Genomic DNA, 17,838 nt, shown 5'->3' with positions numbered 1-17,838 from the left:
GAGTGGTTTAAAAACAAGTTTTAATGATTCCAACCTAAGTGTATGTATACTTCCAATTGTACCTACAGGCTCAGACTGTACATACAGGCTCAGACTCACACACACACACACTCAGTTACCCATCGGCGCAACACCACCACTAAAATAGGCTCTTTGACTCTCCCCTGCTTCTCTCCTTTCTTATCTCTCATTCACAAATTCACTGGCAACATCAACAATTTGTCAAGGTTACTATGGCAATGGTTTCCATCCAATGGGAGACGGGAGTGGAGTCGTGACAGTAGAGGAAGCTTTGGGGAAAGGAAAAGAGAGGGGGGGGTAAGCTTTGATTGGAACAGTGCAACCCAGGTGTAAACCAACCTTGTGCCAATCTACTAATAGGATAGATATTGGCTATATTCAACCATATCTTTAGATTATTTATATTTACCAAGGAGTGGTTTGTCTGCTGAAGTCATTGCTTGCTGACAGAGGGGACATCATGTTCACAGCGAGTCCTGCCTGGCTAACCCTAAAACCTACCTATGCATTCAGAAAGACTTCGGGAAAGATGTGGGACAGTTCTGAAATGGAGAGGTATATTTAGAGCCATCTGATTGTCAATGAAGAGAAGGTTAGCAGTCCCTATAATGAGTCTGACATATACCCCAGGATACCTACTGTCAACAACAGACAGGATTCATATTTTAATCATGTCCAGGGTTGTTAGACACTCCCATGACAAATAAGAACATCCCCACAAAAACACAAGCCAGTAACTATGGAAAATATTGATATTGGTCCAGACAACTTTTCTTTGGATAGGATGGAACCCTGCATAGAGTAGTCAGATATACACATTCCACTACAACAAACATCATCGGGGGACGATCTCATTGTTTTAAGAGAAAATCCCTAGACCTCTACTACAGTAGATGCCTCATTTGATAAGATGTTCCCACAGGCCGAATTTGGGTAGCAATTGATTTTATGGTACTGTTTCTGGCATTTACTAGGGAAATAGTATGGTGTTAGGTACTTAAAACAATTAAAACACATTTTCATAACCTAGTACCAAATGGTGTCTGTTGTGGGGGCTTGTTTAAATGAATCCCAAAGAAAACAAGTTATCCATACTGTAGGTTATTACTGGATAATTACCATGTACATTCTAAGTTAATACCTGGTCATGTGTGGTCATCTTGTGGTTTTGGATGAAGACCATTTCCTGATGATGTTGGTTGGAAATTAACCTATAGGAGGCAGAGATGACGGACACCAACACATACAGCAGATGAGTGGGAATGAGAGTAACTGGACTGGACACTTCTGTTCTGGAACAGAAAGAAAATGCATGTACACATGTTTTACAAATACGCAAAAATAGTTTAATGAATAAATAGCATCATAAACAACAACAATGAGAAGTCTGATTCATAGAGATGGGACTGTGACCCTGGAATAAGAGAAGGAATGTCTTCCTATGTACCTGAGGAAAAGATTGACGGTTTCCCGGACACATATTAAGCCTAGTCTTGAACTAAAAACATAATCTCCATTGAAAATGTTTCCTAGTCCAGGACAAAGATTAATCTATGTCCAGGAAACAGGCCTTGAGGGTATAAGCGGGTAAGGAAAACCTGATTCTAGGCAGCCATCTTAATTTATCAAGTCAATATCCATGGTCCTACCATCACATGCAACCAAGCACCATCAAGTAGCTTGTCTTATTGGTTACCTTCAAGTAGGATAAGCATACATACAGTGGTTTGTGCTGTAATGTAGACGTCTAAAGATGCCAAACCGGGATATATTTTCACAGTGATCTGAAGTATCTAGTGACCAATAGCAGTGTCATTTTATGAAACAAATATTTAAGTACATCAAATATTTAATACGTCATATTCAAATATGATTAGATAGCAAGTCATTTAAAGCAAGAACCATGTATTTACACTACCTACTGTGGAAAGGAAAGACTTCCTATCCCCACTCAATCTTTCCTATTGTAGTAAACAACCATGCTAATATATAGTTCCTCAATTTGTGATTAAAGCTATAGCGGCCATAATAGAAGCCAAAATGGGCTTTTTAAATTGAATTTCTCAAAGGAAACTCCAGTTTCAGTACACTTCAGGTAAATCTTCCATAGAAATCTGTGATTTGTTTCCACCATTTGGGAAACTTAAAGTGTCACTATGGAAGACTGTGCAAAGGGTTTAAGAAGTTAAAATAATGCATAGGTTAAAAAACAACCTGTTAAAAGAATCAGAAAAACCTTCATCTAGGGATTTTTATGTTAACTAGAAGAGGAGACTAGGTGATTGTACAAACATGAGCTATGTTAGGATCGCAATGTTGAGCAGTCTGAACGTCTGTTCATTGAACATATTTTCTGGTTCTGATGGTAACAAACCATTCGCTGATCCGGAACATTCCCCAGTGGTTATTTTGCAGTAATGTGAACAGGGTCAAAGCTTGTTCCCATTGATGAGCAGGAAGGGCATATAATTTGTGTCACACATCGATTATAACATACAGACTCTCACTTTCCCTGGTCACACACAGACAGAAATAGCTTAACCGCGTTACATTCTTGTCACACTTTTCCAAATATCACAGCTAGCCAAAGAACGATTTATATTGGTCGAGTCAAGTGTGAGACGCTGGGCATAAACTCCCACAAGGGATTTTTTTTTTTAAACCCATAAATGGGTTATTGACTTGATGTTGTGCAACTGTACATACCCCGAGAAGGCATGTTTTAGGCAGACAAACATTAAAACAACATTAGGAAACGTATCTGGTCTCTTTTTTGGCTCCTGACTGGATTCCACCAGCTTGGTCCAGTGAAGCTTTAGGAATTCAAAACATGACCAGGGAAGGCGCCAGCACTGCTGTCTAATTAAGTCTGTTACAGGCCATGTGTGGTGTGGTTTGCATTCTAGTCCGAAACTAAGCCTTTTGGGCCACACATTCAAACCCCTTTAGCAGTCTCCACTTCCACCCACCTCCCCCTGAGTCAGTTCAGGCAACACGTCTCCTACCCCCTCCTCTTCATCAGACTGTCCCACTCCCTGCTCCCTGGGGGTAAGGGGCTCTGTGTCACTGTCGTCCCACTCCACCACAGCTGTGTAGTCCCTCTGGGTGGAGGTGGGGTCCCCCAGGCTGCTCACACCGGCCAGGCAGGAGAAGAGCAGGCCCAGCATGGTGATGTAGAAGCTCTCCCCTGGGTAAGGCTTCATCCCCGCCGCCCCTCCCTGGCTCCTGGAGCCAGACCCAGGCCAGGTCCAGCCCCCTACCCATTCCCACAGTGGCCCAAACTTGCCCTCCTGAAGGTTGCAGTGGATGATGTACAGGCAGGCCCCACAAACTCCCAGAACAGACAGGAGGAGAACCACTGGGGAGAGAGGAAGGAAGAAAAGAGAGAGTGGGTAAGAGAGAGAGAGAGAGAGAATGACATACTAATTAATCCCAGAGAGAACTGCAGAGAGTGATGTAAGCTAACATGGCTCAGCAGACATGGCTCGTCATTCTATGAGAGTTCATATTTTAAGAGACCTGTGAGAGTGCATTCTTCTTCAAGTGATGACAGTATTGTGATAAGCCCTCAGTGAGTAAGACACAGAAAACAGATAATGACAGCAAAAGAGAACAAGAGGAGGAAGAGAGAAATAAATAAAAACGAGAGACAGAGAAGTTAGGTTACCTGTGGAGATGTGGAGTAACACCACCAGTCGAGGGTGGGACATCCCAGTCCCCAGGAAGTCCAATAGGAAGGAGGAGCTGGAGAGCAGGACAGCACTGTAGCACAGAGCCGCCAGGGCATAGAGCAGCCACACCCCCCAGCCATTTATGCCACCCAGGGGACCTGCAGGGAGGGAACGCACACATACAGTTCATTCGTAAAGTATTCAGACCACCTGACTTTTCCCACATTTTATTACGATACAGCCTTATTCTAAAATGGATTAAATTGATCGGGGGGGGGGGGGGGGGAATCTACACACAATACCCCATAATGACAAAGCAAAAACAGGTTTGTAGAAATTATAGCAAATTTATTAAAAACAACTGAAATATGACAGTTACATACAGTACCAGTCAAAAGTTTGGACACAACTACTCATTCAAGGGTTTTTCTTTATTTGTACTATTTTCTCCATTGTAGAATAATAGTGAAGACATCAAAACTACAAAATAACACATGGAATCATGTAGTAACCAAATAGTGTTAAACAAATCAAAATATATTTTATATTCTTCAAAGTAGCCACCCTTTGCCTTGATGACAGCTTTGCACACTCTTGGCATTTTCTCAACCAGCTTCACCTGGAATGCTTTTCCAACAGTCTTGAAGGAGTTCCCACATATGCTGAGCACTTGTTGGCTGCTTTTCTTTCACTCTGCGGTCCAACTCATCCCAAACCATCTCAATTGGGTTGAGGTCAGGTGATTGTGGAGGCCAGGTCATCTGATGCAGCATTCCAACCCTCTCCTTCTTTGTCAAATAGCCCTTACACAGCCTGGAGGTTTGGGTCATTGTCCTGTTAAAAAAAAAATTATAGTCCCACTGAGAGCAAACCAGATGGGATGGCGTATCTCTGCAGAGTGCTGTGGTAGCCATGCTGGTTAAGTGTGCCTTGAATTCTAAATAAATCACAGACAGTGTCACCAGCAAAGCACTCCCACACCTCCTCCTGCATGCTTCACGGTGGGAACCACACATGAAAAGATCATCCGTTCACCTACTCTGTGTCTCACAAAGACAAGGCGGTTGGAACGAAAAATCGAAAATTTGGTTCATCAGACCAAAGGACAGATTTCAACCGGTCTAATGTTCATTTCTCGTGTTACTTGGCCCACGCAAGTATCTTCTTTTTATTGGTGTCCTTTAGTTTTAGTAGTGGTTTCTTTGCAGCAATTTGACCATGAAGGCCTGATTCACACAGTCTCCTCTGAACAGTAGATGTTGAGATGTGTCTGTTACTTGAACTCTGTGAAGAATTTATTTGGGCTGCAATTTCTGAGGCTGGTAACTCTAATGAACTTATCCTCTGCAGCAGAGGTAACTCTGGGTCTTCATTTCCTGTGGATGTCCTCATGAGAGCCAGTTTAAAATCATAGTGCTTGATGCACTTGAAGAAACTTTCAAAGTTATTTAAATGTTCTGGATTGACTGACCTTCATGTCTTAAAGTAATGATGAACTGTTGTGTCTCTTTGCTTATTTGAGCTGTTCTTGCCATAATATGGACATGATCTTTTACCAAATATGGCTCTCTTCTGTATACCACCCCTACCTTCTCACAACACAACTGATTGGCTCAAACACATTAAGAAGGAAAGAAATTCCACACATTAACTTTTAACAAGGCACACTTGTTAATTGAAATGCATTCCAGGTGACTACCTCATGAAGCTGGTTGAGAGAATGCCAAGGGTGTGCAAAGCTGTCATCAAAACAAGGGGTGGCTAATTTTAAGAATCTCAAATATATTTTGATTTATTTAACGCTTTTTTGTTTACTACATGATTCCATATGTGTAATTTCATAGTTGATGTTTTCACTATTATTCTACAATGTAGAAAATAGTAAAAAATAAAGAAAAACCCTGGAATGAGCAGGTGTGTCCAAACTTTTGACTGGTACTGTAAGTATTCAGACCGTTTACTCAGTACTTTGTTGAAGCACCTTTGGGAGCGATTACAGCTTTGAGTCTTCTTTGGTATGACGCTACAAGCTTGGCACGCCTGTATTTGGGGAGTTTCTCCCATTCTACTCTGCAGATCCTCTCAAGCTCTGTCAGGTTGGATGGGGAGCATTGCTGCACAGCAATTTTCTGGTCTGTCCCGAGATGTTCGATCGGGTTCAAGTCCGGGCTCTGGCTGGGCCACTCAAGGACATTCAAAGACTTCTCCCGAAGCCACTCCTGCGTTTTCTTGGCTGTGTGCTTAGGGTCGTTGTCCTGTTGGAAGGTGAACCTTTGCCCCAGTTTGAGTTCCTGAGTGCTCTGGAGCAGGTGGTTTTCATCAAGGATCTCTCTGTATATTGCTCTGTTCATCTTTGCCTCGATCCTGACTAGTCTCCCAGTCCCTGCCGCTGAAGATTATCCCCACAGCATGATGCTGCCACCACCATGCTTCACCGTAGGGATGGTGCCAGGTTTCCTCCAGACGTGATGCTTGGCATTCAGACCAAGTTTCATCTTGTTTTCATCAGACCAAAGATTCTTGTTTCTCATGGTCTGAGAGTCTTTAGGTGCCTTTTGGCAAACTCCATGCGGGCTGTCATGTGTATTTTACTGAGGAGTGGCTTCCGTCTGGTCACTCTACCATAAAGGTCTGATTGTTGGAGTGCTGCAGAGATGGCTGTCCTGGAAAGTTCACCCATCTCCACAGAAGAACTCTAGAGCTCTGTCAGTGACCATCGGGTTCTTGGCCACCTCCCTGATCAAGGCCCTTCTCCCCCGATTGCTCAGTTTGGCCAGGCAGACAGCTCTAGGAAGAGTCTTGATGGTGCCAAACTTATTCCATTTAAAGAATGATGGAGGCCACTGTGTTCTTGGGGACCTTCAATGCTGCAGAAATGTTTTGGTACCTTTCCCCAGATCTGTGCCTCGACACAATCCTGTCTAGGAGCTCTACAGACAATTCCTTCGACCTCATGGCTTGGTATTTGCTCTGACATGCAATGTCAACTTCGGGACCTGATATAGACAGGTGTGTGCCTTTCCAAATCATGTCCAAACAACTGAATTTACCACAGGTGGACTCCAATCAAGTTGTAAAAACATCAAGGATGATCAATGGAAACAGGATGCACATGCACTCAATTTCAACTCTCATAGCAAAGAGTCTGAATACTTATATAAATAAGGTATTTCTGTTTTATACATTTGCAAAAAAATTCTAAAAACCTGTTTTCGCTTTGTCATTATGGGGTATTGTGTGTACATTTTTTATTTGATCAATTTTAGAATAAGGCTGTAACGTAACAAAATGGGGAAAAAGTCAAGGCACTGTATAGACATTTACAGTACACCCACAGCTGCTCACAGACTAGTGTGCTCAAGCAGGGAATACACACAATTGCATATGGACAATGCAAACATAGAAGAATGGAATACAGACACGTTATCAGGCATAGCGTGAGCACATTTTAACAGTGTCAACATGACACTGCCCCCCAATCCATGCCTTCCCCAAAACATGTGTAAATATTGGACTATATATTGTCTTCCTGTATTATACTTATGCTAAAAATATTTATTATATTCTACTGATTTACTTTGTTTATATTATTTTATTTCTTATTGATGTTGCATTGTCGAGAAGGAACCTGCAAGCAAGCATTTCGTTGGACGGTGTATACCATGTGTATTCCGTACATACGACCAATAAAACTTGATAAGAATGAAAAGACAATCTTCAGTACAACACTTCTTCCACCTCCAGTCTTGCCCCTACCTGTGTCAGTGAGGTTCTGGGGCGCATGCAGTATGAAAGCCACACCATAGATGAGCTGTTTGCCTCCGGGGTCAGTGTTGTTGATGACTTGGATCCAGTTTGGGTCGGCGATGGATGTGCACAGTGACACCAGCGTAAAGCACTGGCACACCGCAGCCGGAGACATGCTCAGAGTCATGGCTGGAGGGGAGACAAAATGGACTTACCAATAACAATTTTTACAAATGATGCTGCTTTACAACAGAGAAAGGTTTTTCAACCTCAGACTTTGCAACAGTTGCCAAATTTAGGCTGGGTGTTGTACTAGTCTGGACTCTGGATTTTTTTTTACTGTTTCAGACAAGCAATGTGTATGGTTATGTTAGATGTATAGTGAACAAAAATATAAAACACAACATGTAAAGTGTTCGTCCCATGTTTCATGAGCCGAACTCTTTTTCCACAGAAATGTTCCATACACACAAAAAGCTTATTTCTCTCCAATTTTGTGCACAAGTTTGTTTACATCCCTGTTAGTGAGCATTTCTCCTTTGACAAAATAATCCATCCACCTGACAGGTGTGGCATATTAACCTTGAGCTGGGGAGAATAAAAATCCACTAAAATGTGCAGTTTTGTCACAATACAATGTCACAGGTTTTGAGGTAGTGTGCAATTGGCCTGCTGACTGCAGGTATGTCCACCCAGAGCTGTTGCTAGAGAATTTAACATTCATTTCCCTACCATAAGCCACCTCCATCATCGTTTTAGAGAGTTTGGCAGTACGTCCAACCGGCCTCACAACCGCAGACCACGTGTAACCATGCCAGCCCAGGATCTCCACCTCCAGCTTCTACAACTGCGGGACTGTCTGAGACCAGCCATCAGGGCTGCTGATGAAATTGAGGAGTATTTGTGTTTGTAATAAAGCCCTTTTGTGGGGAAAACCTGATTCTGATTGGCTGGGCCTGGCTCCCCAGTGGGTGGGCCCAGCTCCCAATTGGGTCGGCCCATGTCCTCCCAGGCCCACCCATGGCTGCGCACATGCCCAATCCATAGATTAGGGCCTAGTTCATTTATTTAAATTGACTGATTTCCTTATTGTTGCATTTATATTTTTGTTCAGTATAATAATATGATTCCAATGTAAATACAGTTTACACCTACAAAGTAATGAGAGATTATGCACACAAAAAAATAGCCTAACTAAGAAGCAGTGTTCTGGTGCAGGTAGTAGGAACATTAACACTGTAAACCTAATGTTGGAATACCTAAAATGAGAGAACTGTTGAAAGAACAGCAATATTTTCTCAGAATCAAAATTAGCTAACGTTGTTAGGTAATGTATATAGCACTTAACCCTTCACTAACCAGCACCAAGCCTAGCCCAATACACTACAAAGTCTGTTTGAAACTAAAATGTAGACTCGCTAACGTTACGTGCTATTCAGGGGTAACCAAATAATACAAATAAAAACGTCATGCGACACAACTGAATTGTCTATTGTTCAGCATATTGTCTGAAAAGCTAGCTATACATGATGGGTGTGTAAAATTAGGCATTGCGAAATGTCACATTTCCAACCCCTCTCGTGCCCTGAATTAACTCAGATAATAAATGATCAATCAAGTAACTAGGTAGCTATTTAGAATGCACGCGCACAATAACAACCCTGCCCAAGCTACTTCTATGGCTAACGTTACTTACCGAGCTAAAAAAAAACTATGAAATCCACGAACATATAATTATTCATATATATCTCAATGACTGATAGGTGTGGCTAAAAAATATATTGTTTCTTAGTTGACGTAATCTCAACCCATTTTAACACGGGATTATGTCGTTTGTATTTAGCCAAAGATAATGGATATACTGACAAGATACTACATGTCTCTCTGCCCTAAAAATGGAAGTTGTTGTCCACAAAGGGGCTGTCTAGTTCCCGCCTATCCTTTCTATGCTATGCTACTGCCTCATCACATGAATATGCATGTCATCTCGAGGCAACTCCAATAAAAAAGTGTTGTTTCTCAAAGTTGCCGGGATGTCACGTGTCCTACTTATATCTGTACACTCATAACAATTAAAGCATTACGAAACTTCTATTCGATCAAATTAATCTCACGTAGCATATAAAGCATTCATATTTTAGTTGACCAAATTCGACATTGTCATTGACCTACATACAAAACGACTTGCTTGGTGGGCGAAACAACGAAAAAAAACCGCGACCTGCTGGGGGAGACAGATTTGCCGCCGAGTTGATCCTCTCTTTTCCTCTTCCTTTCCGTCTTCTTCGATGAGGTTTAACGGCAGTCGGCATCCAATAAATGTTGCATTACCGCCACCTACTGCCACCTCCCTTATACTTTGCTTAAAAAAGTTATAAATAAACAAATACCCTACATTCTATTTTTAACACTACACTCACAATTTCATCATAATAACACCACCCTACTCCACTATTTACATTGATTTAGCCCTACCTCAGGCCAAAAACATGAAAGGATGGGACACCACCACTTATCACACCATGTAACTCTTCTGGTGTCAAGTCTCGCACACCCAAATACCTCTCTACAGCTGCCACCACAACCTCAATTTAATGTGATTTACGTTCCATCCCTGCAGTACAGGTGATAACCATTGCTATAAATGCTAAAAATCCAATCTTGCTGAAACATATCACTTGTTGACCTATCCCTCTGTACTGGTACAGATCTACTACTCACACCGCTCCTCTCAGGATCCCTCCCCCTTGACCCATCTTCCTCTCCTTTCTTCACTGCCCCAGCATATGACAACTTCTGCACTACTCTAACCCTGGAAACCTCAACCTGCCTCTCTCGCACGAACATTTCTGATCCCCAGCCCCATTGGCACCCCTACAATTAACACATACCACTACTTTCCCCAATGCTACACATTCCTTTGTGTCATGCCCTTCTGCACAGTTCTCACACCTAGGAACCTCTCTCCTACACACTGCTGCCACTTGCCCATAAGCTTGACACCTGTAACAATGTAATGTATTCGGACACTGAAGCTCGTACAGGATAACTTATATATCCTAACATCACTTTGTCGGGCAAAGACTCAACATCAAAACTCAAAAGAACAGATAATGACTCTTCTGTTTCACCACTCACGCCACCCTGTCTGCGTCGCACCAAACACTGTGAATCTTCCCCTTAAATTGGTCAACTTTTACATTTACTGCTACCCCAGTAATCACTCCTTTCAATGGCACCCTTTTCTTGGGAGAAAAACAAATCACATTTCTGGTCCTCATTCGTTTAACACGGAGCACCTTCTCCCTCTGACCAGCAGAAACACAAACAATTATCACAAGACCACTTCTGATTACCCTCACCGATTCCACAGCACCCAACTCTGTTTTCACCCACAAATGGATCAGCCAAAAGGCAAGGGTCCACTTTTCGAAAAACTTCACTCCTGCTGTCACATACTCATCTTTATGCTGACCCTCGGTAAAAGCCTCGGGCTCCGAGAACTTCACCACACCTACCACCTCTGATACGTCGACCTCATTCACTTCCATTTCTCCTCCTGTCTTCAGCTCACTCTGCTTACACTTTCTACCAACCTTCTCCCTTTTCCTGCCATTTTTAACAGACTCAATCTCACCCTCTTCCTCCCTCTCTCTCTTAGACCTCCTCTGCCTCTCTTTTTCCCTCCATTCCTCCTCTGTATTCCAAGTATACGTCTCCTTATGATAATACTGCACTTCTCCTGACATACATCTTGTTCTTGCCTTCTCAAGGGACGGCATTTAACCGGCTGTCACAAGCTCTGCACAATCAGCATGAACCTCTCGGGATGTAGCGCTCAACAGTGCATACCACTTATAAAGCAGCTGCTTCGTCTTGATGTTCTTATTTATCAAAAGCTACCGCTTTTCCATTTCAAACAAGCATGCTCTTCCAACCCCCATCCACCACCTCGCTTCCTTCTCTCCCTTCCTCTTCCTCTGGATTACCAGAAATTACAAAGGCCATTACTATCCGGGGTCCTTGGGACGTCAATCTGAAGTCTGCATTGGCCATGCAGCATTTATGGTGATACGGCATTTCCAGAAGTCAGGGCATTCATACTTATTGCCTTTAAAAAACAATTTATGCTTGATCCAAAAATGTGGTTGGAGGCTCCATATGGAGGGTGTGACACAAATGTGGAGAACAGGAGTCATGCAGAGGCCAAATCGAGCTCCATACCACATCGCAGTCCCCAGTGGCGATTTTAGCATGTAAATCTTGTTGGGGCAAACTCAACCCCAAAAAATTGGGATGCATGCCAGCAAAGCCTCAACACAACACAACACTAAATAATACATTCATTGCACTATAATGGTGACAAACGGTGCCCACAAACTGTTTGGGCCTACATAAAGCTGTACCAATAGCAGAGCTTTCTTTTCAGCTACACCTGGCTCTCAGCGGAGCCTTGTCTGGCAGCAAAACAGTTCATTCATCCTCATTTAGCAAAGCCTCTACACAACACAACACAAAACAATACATTCATGCACTATAACGGTGACAAACGGTGCCCACAAACTGAAAGGGCCTACATAAAGCTGTACTAACAGCAGAGCTTTCTTTTCAGCTACACCTGGCTCTCAGCGAAACAGTTCATTCATCCTCAAATACTGTCTTTTAAAAAAACATGGCTGGCTTGCTTAAACAAATGTGGTTTCTACTGAAAATTGAGATGTACAAACTATGGCATAAGGGGACAACGAGCGGATAAGAGGAAATCCTTAATTTTTTGTGGAAGGACCACCAGGGGGCAGGCTGGTCCCACGGATAGTAGCCCAGCCTGTGAGTCAAGGTGATCAGAGGCAATTAAGCACAGCTGACGCTACTAATGACCTATTCTCTTCCCCCTACAAGAGAGAGGAGGGAACCGGTAGTGGGGGAGACTGGAGAATAAATAAAATAGTTATTGCTTCTCGTAAGGAGAGGACTTACCGGACGGAAGGGAGAAGAAGAAGACAAACTAACTCTTGGGAATGGCAACCACGGATCTGCACCACCACCCGAAGGGTGCTCTCCACGAACGGATAGTTAAGGCAGTGACACACCCATAATTTATGTTATAGTCAAAGTTACTCACGTTGTGTTCCTTGTTCCTGTTAAGAAGAAGATTTGTGTTTTCCTTGCGAGATCATCCTTGATTGTGTGGGATTGTTTCAGAAGAAATAAATACATCAGTAAAGAACTTTGTCCAATGTAAGAACCCGCTCCCGACTCATTTATTCCACCTTTCCGCTTTAGAGCAACCTCAAAGTACTTGGTCAGCTCACATTGGAGAATGCGGGAATTAGGTGGACGAGTTACACAAGGAAAAGTGAGGAAAATGAAAATCTACCTGTAGACACAGAGGAACCATTCAAGAAAGATGGATAATGCTCTACTACAACAGTTGATCATGGCACAGCAGACAACCATAGAACTCATGCAACAACATCTGAGCCGACGAGAAGAACTGAGAGTGAAGCCGAGAGTGGCTGCTCACGCCATCTTACCTCGCCTCTCAAAGGAGGATGATATTGAAGCTTTCATCATAATATTCGAAAGGATGGCCACCTTGGAAGAGTGGCCCCCCCTTGAATGGGCAAGCGTGTTAGCCCCTCTTTTGACCGGGATAGCCCAGGAAGTCTACTATGACCTGGACCCCCGCGAAGCTGCTGACTATGGGCGACTAAAAACCAAGATTCTGTCCCGGTACCAACTGACCGCCCGCGATAGAGCTGTAAAGTTCCATAAATGGACATACATGGCCAACCAAGCTGTGCGAGCACTCATACGACTAATGAAATAGTGTCTGGAACCCGGAAAGGGAGTAGGGCATGTCGTAGAGACTCTCGTAGTGGGCAAGATTTTGAGGGAATTACCCATGGACTTAAAAAGGGTCGTGGGGCAAACAAACCCGTCATCAGCCGACGACATAGCCTAGGCCGTGGAAACGTACCGATCTACATGGGAGTTGTTAAAAGGGGACAAGGATGACCGTTCCCGATTAACCCTGGTACGTCCACCACCGAAACGACCGAACCCGCTCCTGACATGGGAGAAGTTATCACCCACACAACAGGGTCGGTGCTATAAATGCCAGTCTCCGGACCATTATGGCCCACAATGTCCCAGAAGGACGAGTCCATGGCCACCGAGTCATCGCTGCCCGTCCCCACGCATCCCTGTCCGAGAGGGCAGGATCGCCCCTGTTGGGTAGCAGAAATAGCCCCAGCCCCAGAGATTCCGGTTTGAATAGAAGGACGAGACGTGGTAGCCATTCTCGACTCCGTAATTAGGGTTACGTTAGTAGAGGAGCAGACCCTTGACCACAGCAACACTGCTACCAGACAAAGTAGCCGTCTCCTGTATCCATGGAGACACCCACTATTAATTCCACCGCGAATCTGTTCATTCTAACCCCGAAAGGAAGGTGTACAGTCAGGGTGGGGAAGTACCCCAGCTGAAGGTACCATTATTGATCAGGAGAGACTGTCCCCTAGATAAGGGGCTTCGGCAAACGACTTTACGCACCGTATTAAGGGGATCAGGTCTCTCTATCACACGCCAAGGTCCGGGCCACCGCAGGGGGGCAGGAAAGCAGAGAAAGAAAAAAAAACAAGTCCAAGCCCGAGGTAGTAGCCCTACAAAGAAACGTAGCCTCAGCCTCATCCTCTGGAGCAGAGGAAGAAATACGGACCCAACGCCTCCGACAGCTATTCCAGGAAACCTCCGATGAAGACACCTGTGAAGGGTTATACACGACAGAGGAAGGAAGGAGCAACCAGAGGCTACGGGATATACAGTTGAAGTCGGAAGTTTACATGCACCTTAGCCAAATACATTTAAACTCAGTTTTTCACAATTCCTGACATTTAATCAGAGTAAAAATTCCCTGTTTAAGGTCAGTTAGGATCAACACTTTATTTCAAGAATGTGAAATGTCAGAATAATAGTAGAGAGAATGATTTATTTCAGCTTTTCTTTCTTTCATCACATTCCCAGTGGGTCAGAAGTTTACATACACTCAATTAGTATTTGGTAGCATTGCCTTTAAATTGTTTAACTTGGGTCAAACCTTTTGGGTAGCCTTCCACAAGCTTCCACCAATAAATTGGGTCAATTTTGGCCCATTCCTCCTGACAGAGCTGGTGTAACTGAGTCAGGTTTGTAGGCCTCCTTGCTCGCACACGCTTTTTCAGTTCTGCCCACAAATATTCTACAGGATTGAGGTTAGGGCTTTGTGATGGCCACTCCAGTACTTTGACTTTGTTGTCCTTAAGCCATTTTGCCACAACTTTGGATGTATGCTTGGAGTCATTGTCCATTTGTAAGACCCATTTGCGACCAAGCTTTAACTTCCTGACTGATGTCTTGTGATGTTGCTTCAATATATCCACATAATTGTCCTCCCTCATGATGCCATCTATTATGTGTCCCTCCTGCAGAAAAGCACCCCCACAACATGATGCTGCCACCCCCGTGCTTTACGGTTGGGATGGTGTTCTTCAGCTTGCAAGCGTCCCCCTTTTTCCTCCAAAAATAACGATGGTCATTATGGCCAAACAGTTCTATTTCATCAGACCAGAGGACATTTCTCCAAAAAGATCTTTGTCCCCATGTGTAGTTGCAAACCGTAGTCTGGCTTTTTTATGGCAGTTTTGGAGCAGTGGCTTCTTCCTTGCTGAGCAGTCTTTCAGGTTATGTCCATATAGGACTCGTTTTACTGTGGATATAGATACCTTTGTACCTGTTTCCTCCAGCATCTTCACAAGATCCTTTGCTGTTGTTCTGGGATTGATTTGCACTTTTCGCACCAAAATGTGTTCATCTCTAGGAGACAGAACGCGTCTCCTTCCTGAGCGGTATGACGGCTGCGTGGTCCCATGGTGTTTATACTTGCGTACTATTGTTTGTACAGATGAACATGGTACCTTCAGGTGTTTGGAAATTGCTCCCAAGGATGAACCATACTTGTGGAGGTCTACAATTTTCTTCTGAGGTCTTGGCTGATTTCTTTTGATTTTCCCATAATGTCAAGCAAAGACGCACTGAGTTTGAAGGTAGGCCTTGGAATACATCCACAGGTACACCTCCAATTGACTCAAATTATGTTAATTAGCCTATCAGAAGCTTCTAAAGCTATGACATAATTTTCTGGAATTTTCCAAACTGTTTAAAGACAGTCAACTTAGTGTATGTAAACTTCTGACCCACTGGAATTGTGATACAGTGAATTATAAGTGACATAATCTGTCTGTAAACAATTGTTGGATAAATTACTTGTATCATGCACACAGTAGATGTCCTAACCGACTTGCCAAAACTGTAGTTTGTTAACAAGAAATTTGTGGAGTGGTTGAAAAACAAGTTTTAATGACTCCTACCTAAGTGTATGTAAACTTCCGCCTTCAACTGTTTTTGAAGCCCCGTCAGAGGAGGGAACTTGGAAGGGATTCTCCTCGGCCACCCCCGATGGGGAACAACCTCCACACTCCTCTACCGAGGTCAACCTGCCCCAAGAATTAAAGGGACAGTTCAGCACCCGCTCAGCATAGAGACCTAGAGCTACATGATGCTTTGAGGTTGGTGAAGGTTGATTGATGGGCAAAATTGTGATGGATCAGGTGAGCCCTCTCTTCCCTACTATGCAATCAGGCAGGGCCTCTTGTATTGGGTCGTGCAATGAAGGGGGGAAAAACAGGAATTACTAATGGTGCCTAGACCATACAGGTATACTGTCCTACAGCTAGCCCATTCCCACATCCTAGGAGGACACCTGGCATGGGACAAAACGATCGACAGAATCACGCAGAGGTTCTATTGGCCCCGTGTCACCCGAGATGTGGCCAGGTATTGTAGGAAGTGTGATCAATGTCAGCATACGGCCCCACGAACACACTTGCGTAATCCTTTGATTCCTCTTCCCATTATAGAGACCCCCTTCGAATGCATAGCTATGGACCTCAGTGGACCCCTCCCGAAATCTGCCAGAGGACACGACTACATCCTGGTTGTTGTAGATTACGCTACCAAGTTCCCTGAGGCCATACCCCTTCGCAACATGTCATCAAAGGGAATCGCCAAGGAATTGTTCATGCTGTTATCCCGGGTGGGCCTTCCCAAGATGATCCTAATCAACCAGGGAACCCCGTTCATGTCCTGGTTGATAAAGGACCTGTCGGTTATACCAGGTTCAACAGATACGCACAAGCATATTCCATCCACAGACAGACGGTTTGTGCAAACGCCTGAACAAAATGATTAAAAGCATGTTGAGAAGAGTGGTGTCCAGAGACGGGAAATATTGGGACATGCTTCTGCCCCACTTAATGTTTGCCCTGTGAGAAGTACCCCAGGCGTCCACAGGGTTTCCCCGTTTGAATTGTTGTACGCCAGACCATGTCGAGGGATCCTCGACTAAGCCAAGGAGACCTGGGAGGCCCACCCCAGCCCATTCCGGTCGACGATAGAACATGTTACCCTGATGCAGGACCTCCTATCAGCAATCTGGCCCATTGTAAAGGAGCATATGGAGAAGGCGCAACGGACTCAAGGCCAGGCCTATGATAAGTCAGCGAAACACAGTGAGTTCATCATGGAAGAGAAAGTGACAGTACTCGTGCCCATGGCCGAACACTGATTTCTGGCACAGTGGAGGGGGCCCTACGAGGTAACGGAAAGGACCTCACCAGTCAATTACCGCATCAAGCAACCTTACAGTAGGAAGAAGGTCCAAGTCTATCATATCAACCTGGTGAAGAAGTACCATGGAAGAGAGGAGGGTGTGGCTTTGATGGCAGTGGAGGACAAGGAAAAAGAGGAGGCTCCACTGCAGGTGTGCCGTGGCCGAACTCTCCTGCTGGAGCAGTTGAGACAGCTGGACAAGCTGATTATGCAATTCGGCAGGGTATTCTCTCCCTTCCCAGGACAAACAGATGTCCTGTTTCACTATATCCATACCGAACCCGGCAAGAAGGTCCATATCCGGCCTTACAGGATTCCTGAGGCACTCCGAGTCATCGCTAAGAACGAGGTAAGGGAGATGCTGAGGATGATCGAGTCATCTACGAACGAGTGGTCCAGTCCCATAGTTCTGGTTCCCAAACCCGACGGTAGTATGAGGCTCTGCAACAACTTTAGGGGCGTAAACGTCATCTCTACATTTGATGCGTATCCCATGCCCCGCGTGGATGAGCTCTTGGAGTGTTTGGTAAAGGCCAAGTTCATCACCACCCTGGATCTGACCGAAGGATATGGTCAAGTGTCGATGGCTCCGAAGGATTTCTCTAAAATAGGCTATAGGCTACATGTGCACCACCAAGTCAGAACAGTAGACTGTTATGAAGGGAAAAGGGACCAAATTATTAGTGTGAGG

At 44.2% G+C, this 17,838-nt stretch overlaps 1 protein-coding gene across 3 annotated transcripts; it reads right to left on the bottom strand.

Moving 5' to 3' along the window:
* Window positions 1–1,344: 1,344 nt before the first annotated feature.
* LOC106563250 (uncharacterized) lies at window positions 1,345–9,700 on the bottom strand. Of its 3 annotated transcripts, none has more exons than XM_014128666.3 (4): window positions 9,612–9,700; window positions 7,449–7,628; window positions 3,689–3,850; window positions 1,345–3,379 (listed from the first exon to the last, which is right to left on the bottom strand). In XM_014128666.3, exons 2-4 carry the CDS (start codon window positions 7,624–7,626, stop codon window positions 2,967–2,969), a joined length of 753 nt encoding a protein of 250 aa, XP_013984141.1. In that variant the 5' UTR covers window positions 7,627–7,628; window positions 9,612–9,700; the 3' UTR covers window positions 1,345–2,966. The 3 variants fall into 3 exon arrangements, with proteins under 3 accessions (XP_013984141.1, XP_013984140.1, XP_082814308.1); XM_014128665.3 differs by lacking the exon at window positions 9,612–9,700 and adding an exon at window positions 9,136–9,605; XM_082958182.1 differs by lacking the exon at window positions 9,612–9,700 and adding an exon at window positions 8,172–9,128.
* Window positions 9,701–17,838: the final 8,138 nt, after the last annotated feature.

Source organism: Salmo salar, chromosome 11 (assembly GCF_965601325.2).
Source record: "Salmo salar chromosome 11, fSalSal1, whole genome shotgun sequence".
Taxonomy (NCBI): domain Eukaryota; kingdom Metazoa; phylum Chordata; class Actinopteri; order Salmoniformes; family Salmonidae; genus Salmo; species Salmo salar.
This window is presented reverse-complemented; position numbering and strand designations above follow the sequence as displayed.